Raw genomic sequence first — 6,259 nt, 5'->3', positions numbered from 1 at the left:
AGTGTTAAGGCACTCCACAGGGCTATCCTTTTCATGCCAAAGGTACATTTATGGATTCATAGCCTGTTAGGTAAAGATACAAGTGTAAGGATTATGTAATCACATAAGGGTCAGAACATTTAGAATCAGTCTTGTGTACAGAGTATGAAATTGAGGCATAATGTAGCGCTCAAGCATCTTGTTCCTGTATATCTCTTGTCATAAGTCTGTATGGAGTTAACATTTCATTTGTAAAATCTGTCCGCAATAAATGCATTGAAAATAAACAAATTTGCCATTAATTTCTGAATATTTGTAAAAGATACAAAACAAAGTCACTTTTTTTGTTGACCAGCAGATATTGTTTCATTTACAAACATTACATATTTTAGAATATGTACACTACCGTTCAAGTTTGGGGTCACTTAGAAATGTCCTTGTTTTTGAAAGAAAAGCACATTTTTGTCCATTAAAATAACATCAAATTGATCAGCAATACAGTGTAGACGTTGTTAATGTTGTACTACCGTTGAACGGTAGTGTTCACTGACTTCACCTCTTAACACATTACAAATATGTTTGTTTCCATCAAATGCAGTTTGAAGCTTATGCACTAAGCAGGTGCTGTTAGTGACATTTAGTGTCCATTAGGCACTTAGTGTTTCACACCTGTGGAGAAGGGATTCTAATCCTGATGACACAGACTGTTCCATGTCTAACGACTCTATAAAAGGGACTCATGATTATTCCCACCACAGTGTAGGAAGGAATACACAGAACGGAGAAAGTATGTGATTCATATAAATATATTTGAAATTATACTAATGTGCATTTGTGGGTAGTTCATATATACTGTACAATGTGCATATTCAATTGCAAGATGATCGCAAGCTTATGTTTGATGTGAAAATACATTTTTGACTATCACATTTAGCTGGTATTTGACTAGCTTTCTTTCCAGCTCCCATGGATCTTAGCAACAGAATGGTCGTGCAGGTGGTGGTGTTGGCGTTGGTAGCTCAGGTCACGCTCTCTCAGCACTGGTCGTATGGCTGGCTACCTGGAGGGAAGAGAAGTGTTGGGGAGCTGGAGGCCACCATCAAGGCAAGTACTATTTACCTCTACCTGCAACTACTGTAAGCAGCTATGTCTACATGTACATACTGTACATGTAATTGTCCTTTAAGGAATTCTACTATGTCTTGAAAAGCTGTGAACATTTAAATATAGCATTTATAGGGATAGTTTGTGTGGAATATTTGTTCAAGAGGCCTTTTCAAGAGTACATAGGCAATGTATATTAATTAAACTCTGTAAGGGTGTTGCATAAAGGGTATATGGGTAATAGCATTACAAATTCCTCCTACATATTGCTATCCAGATGATGGACACAGGAGGTGTAGTGGCTCTTCCTGAGGAGACAAGTGCCCATGTCTCAGAGAGACTGAGACCGTATGATGTAGTAAGTAGTCATTTTAATTTATTAGGTTAGATATTGTATTCATTGTATTCCTAATGGTTTCATCTGAAGATGCTAAATTGTCTCCTTGTAAAATATGTTGTAAACAATATACCAAAGTATCTGAAATAAATGTTTAGATGAGAGTATTGGCTGACAAATGGAAATCTTCCCTGAATTTAGCAAAGTGATACCTATAAATGTAGGGAGACAATGTTGCTCATGTCTGACACATCAGTATAATATAGATATACAACATAAACTAGACTTCTGAAGTTAACGCTTTGATTTCCCTAGATATTGAAGAAATGGATGCCCCATAAATAAAGAACTGTGAGACCATTATTCACAAAAGAAGCAAGAAGACAACATCAAGCAGACATTCAGCATCACTATCAACATCAATGATGGAGCATTCAACTACAGTTCTGTCCATTTCCAACAAACATCACATTTAGATTGATGTTATTTACTTGAAGTATAACACTTTAACCTTCTGTAAAATTGTAATAAAGAGTGATTCAAAAAGAGAAGTATCTTTGTATGTCTATTGAATGTCCTTACAATACAGGAGCTTAAGTGTCCTATCCAAATTTCAATTAATCAATTCGTGATCCATCCAAATTTTTAGGTGGAGTTGACAGACCATGAATTGATTATTACCATACATTTGCTTTCTATGACCGACAAGCATGATCAACTTGTGATACAACAATCTTAGCATGACAACAGCTGGTAATTAAGTCAATTTATAAAACATCTATGGTGTCATTAGATTGAAACAGGGGTTTATGTCCCTTTTGTAATTAGATTATAGATTATTGCTTGTCAGTCATGCATAATTTCAAAGAGAAAATCCACAATACCAGGACATTTGTTTCACCTCAAATTTCTGTGAGAGTATGTCACTTGTTGAATAATTTAATTTTGCATAGTTAAAAATAATTCTGAAATGTCATGAGGGTTGACATGTTTTGCCAGGACCATAGGCATCACAAAAAGAAAATGTGTTAAAACTTTCATGTCGTTCAATAAATTGCTGTTAATTATAAAAATTGGAATTGCATATCAGGCAAGGAAAGGAATTAGCAGGGGCATATGTTTTAAAGAGAACTAATTTCTGGCAAAGCCCCACAGACAGGGTACCGTACTAATCGCGTAGTGTATTAGGGGCCCATGATTCATGAACTGTACTGACACGAGGGACACCCTACACTGTTAGCGCGTGGTTGTGATGCACACCAATGAACCCAGACCACTGGTACTTTTGGGAAAAGGTGAACCGTAAAAGCATATAGAATTATAAAGAAATGAAATCACTTTCCATTGAACTTTCAGAACAATGGTTCTTCATTTGTGATACCTCACATTGTTAGTTTAATATTCATGGTTCAATTTGCATAATGCAATACTTTTCTTTGATGGGGAAAGACTTATGTATTTTACTTTAAAGCATACTTTACTCATTTTTGCTGCTGGAGAACATGCTCCAACTATTGCAACTAAACACATCTATGATTTTGCTGGTTATAGTGGTTATGCCTCTTTTGCTTGTGTGATTCTTGGTTTATGTTTCTCCAGCTCATATATTTTAGTTTTTTTCATACTTTTTCACTCAATTAACACAGAACCGGTTCATGAGGCAGGTTAGTGGTAAATATATGTGGTTAATATATGTTTAGGTCTACCCACACATTCATTGTATATTGTTCCAGTTGTAAGCACCACCTTCTTAAATCCCCCTTGCCATCTTTTGTTTGAAAATATAACTTTCTTTTCCAGTTTAATTGCACATCTTTTAATGCATTTTTATTTCATTTTTTTAGCTGGTATCTATGTTTCCAAATTTGATTTAACCTCACTTTCTCCTTCCCAGACCCCCTGGTGGATATTCACTTTGTTTACCTCAAATTAAACTTCATATTGTTTACAACCTCTTAGTCCCTGAACATTTTATAGCATTTTGGATTTATTAATTAATTTATTTGTGGTAATGATTGGAGTGTTGGGATTCATTTCAATGTTGCCCTCATCTGCATGAAAATTATATAATTAACTTTTGATTAACCAGCTCGGCAGAGTTTGCTCCCCTATGCACACTGGTGAATGGTACCCACCGCATTCTAATGACTGTTTTCCAATTGAGTGGTGACCTTTTCATCAAAGACCTGCAACCGGAGTTAAACAACAGTGGCAAATAATCATAGTGGAGACAATGGTAGAGGCCGGCAGGCTAGGATGTCATCTTTAAATATAACAACAGAGATGAAAGCAACCTTATTGGGCTTTAGTGATGGTGGCGGAAAGCCAAGTGCTTGTTGGTTGGCCATTGTTCAAGCTTTGGAGGTCACATCCATTGGCGCATTGAGAGGGAAAGGACAGGAAGGTAGAATGGTGCATTGTTACTTGTCCTCGCTCGGAGGGAATACTATTATCAAGGGCAATACATTTTGATTCTTTGTGCCATTTATTAATCTTCAAAACAATACTTTTTTTTGATAATAGCTTCAGGAAAAAAAGAGTCTGAAAACCCGTCCATCCGAGGCTAAAGCATTTCATTCAAGTGCATCCGTCAATCAAGTACATCCAACAAGCATCCATCACATCATAATCAGTTCAGATGATTATCTACAGTATAACATATTGTCTCAATATGCTATTTTCATACATTCATCATTTAGACCAGTTAAGATTGAGTGTATGATAAAGTTGTACTCCATAGTAGGTGACTTATTATTATGTCTCTTATTATTAACAGCTTGGTGAATTTCCCATGAGGTAACTGTGAGACGGAATATGAACTGAAGTTCCATGTGGGTAGTAGGCTACTATGTTCCCGCAGGCTATAGAGAGAAGCAAAGTCAGTCTTCAGAAAGAGTTTAAATGCCAGGGAGGTCGTGATACTTCAGAGGGTACTTAAAGGCATTTTAGCATCTCATAGTCAGTATATCCATCAAGGAACTTGGGATGACAAGGTTATGTGATGGTATGAGGACTTTGTGAAATCATTAGCCTATTTGATGAGACAGTCTATATTATTTGGCATTTCAACTATGACAGCGGTGCTGAAAAAATTAGAATAATGATTATGTTATTGTTATACTTTGGACTCTGAACAACGAAGCACCATTGCGATAATGTAGTTACTATGCCACCCCCCCACAAAAAAAAAATTTGCTCAATGAATGAAAATGGTTTCATAATATGCCACATATTTATGTTAACGTTTTGTCATATCCACATTTCCCCACATGGTGACACTCTTGAGCTGTCCGATTATGAATCTGGTCTACACCTCATCCAGCACTTCAATCATACAAGTTGAACATTCCTCAAAATCAAACAAAGAATTCAATCAAACGGCTGTCACTTCAACCGATTGCAACATGCATGTTGTATATGTTGTTGAAAACATGAAGAATACACACTATATATACACAAAAGTATGTGGACACCACATCTAATTAGTGGATTCAGCTATTTCAGCCACTCCCATGGCTGACAGGTTTATAAAATTGAGCACAAAGCCAAAATGGGCAGTTCAATGGCCTTACAGAATAGCTTAGTGACTTTAAACGTTGCAACGTCATAGGATACCACCTTTCCAATAAGTAATTTTGTCAAATTCGTGCCCTGCTAGTGCTGCCCCGGTCAACTGTAAGTGCTGTTATCGTGAAGTGAAAATGTCTGGGAGCAACAACTGCGCCGCTGCGAAGTGGTAGGCCACACAAGCTCACAGAACTGGACCGCCGAGTGCTGAAGCGCATAGAAATTGTCTGTCCTCGGTAGCAACACTCACTACTGAGTTCCAAACTGCCTCTGGAAGCAACGTCAGTACAAGAACTATTCGTCGGGAGCTTCATGAAATGGGTTTCCATGGCGGAGCAGCCGCACACAAACCTAAGATCACTATGTGCAATGCCAAGCATCAGTTGGAATGGTGTAAAGCTCTCTTCCATTAGACTCTGGAGCAGTGGAAATGCATTCTCTGGAGTGATGAATCACACTTCACCAACTGTCAGTCCGATGGACGATTCTGGGTTTGACGGATGCCAGGAGAACGCTACCTGCCCCAATGCATAATGCCAACTGTCAAGTTTGGTGGAGGAGGAATAATGGTCTGGGGGCTGTTTTTCATGGTTCAGGCTAGGGCCCTTAGTTCCAGTAAAGGGACATCTTAACGCTATTCTAGACGATTCTGTGCTTCCAACTTTGTGGCAACAGTTTGGGGAAGGACCTTTCCTGTTTCAGCATGACAATGCCACCGTGCACAAAGCGAGGTCCATACAAAAATGGTTTGTCAAGATCAGTATAGAAGAACTTGACTGGCCTGCACAGAGCCCTGACCTCAACCCCATCGAACACCTTTGGGATGAATTGGAACGCTGACTGCGAGCCAGGCCTAATCACCCAACATCAGTGCCCGACCTCACTAATGCTCTTGTGGCTGAATGGAAACAAGTCCCAGCTGTAATGTTTCAACATCTAGTGGAAAGCCTCCCTGGAAGAGTGGAGGCTGTTATAGCAGCAAAGGTGGGAGCAACTCCATATTAATGCTCATGATTTTGGAATGAAATTTTCAACGAGTAGCTGTCCACATACTTCTGGTCGTGTAGTGTATTTTTTATTGTTGAGGTAGGGTTGCACTCCGCTTGCAATCCGTTTGAGCGGCACATGCTGCTGTTTTCACAGAAGGATTTGCTAGGCTGAACAAAAGTACATAAAATACGTACTGTAAATACACATTTAATTTCTTAGTTACTGTAACGACAGGCATTTGCCACAAGAGGAATTTTCTACGGTATACGGCAGTTATTACAC

At 38.3% G+C, this 6,259-nt stretch overlaps 1 protein-coding gene across 1 annotated transcript; it reads left to right on the top strand.

Moving 5' to 3' along the window:
- The first annotated feature begins 730 nt into the window (after positions 1-730).
- On the top strand, positions 731-1,961 carry gnrh3 (gonadotropin-releasing hormone 3). The gene is made up of 4 exons (XM_038960891.1): positions 731-770; positions 941-1,083; positions 1,361-1,441; positions 1,736-1,961. The coding sequence occupies exons 2-4, from the start codon at positions 946-948 to the stop codon at positions 1,763-1,765; spliced, it is 249 nt and encodes an 82-aa protein (XP_038816819.1). The 5' UTR covers positions 731-770; positions 941-945; the 3' UTR covers positions 1,766-1,961.
- Positions 1,962-6,259: the final 4,298 nt, after the last annotated feature.

This window comes from Salvelinus namaycush, chromosome 22, assembly GCF_016432855.1.
Source record: "Salvelinus namaycush isolate Seneca chromosome 22, SaNama_1.0, whole genome shotgun sequence".
Taxonomy (NCBI): Eukaryota; Metazoa; Chordata; class Actinopteri; order Salmoniformes; family Salmonidae; genus Salvelinus; species Salvelinus namaycush.
The sequence above is the reverse complement of the archived record's forward strand: the minus strand, read 5'-3'. Positions and strand labels throughout refer to the sequence as shown.

Excerpts from the sequence above, each read along its gene's own strand:
- gnrh3 (XM_038960891.1), top strand. The coding sequence starts at position 946 with ATGGATCTTAGCAACAGAATGGTCGTGCAGGTGGTGGTGTTGGCGTTG. Across the intron at positions 1,084-1,360 it reads AGCTGGAGGCCACCATCAAG|ATGATGGACACAGGAGGTGT; the intron begins GCAAGTACTATT and ends ATTGCTATCCAG. Across the intron at positions 1,442-1,735 it reads GACTGAGACCGTATGATGTA|ATATTGAAGAAATGGATGCC; the intron begins GTAAGTAGTCAT and ends TGATTTCCCTAG.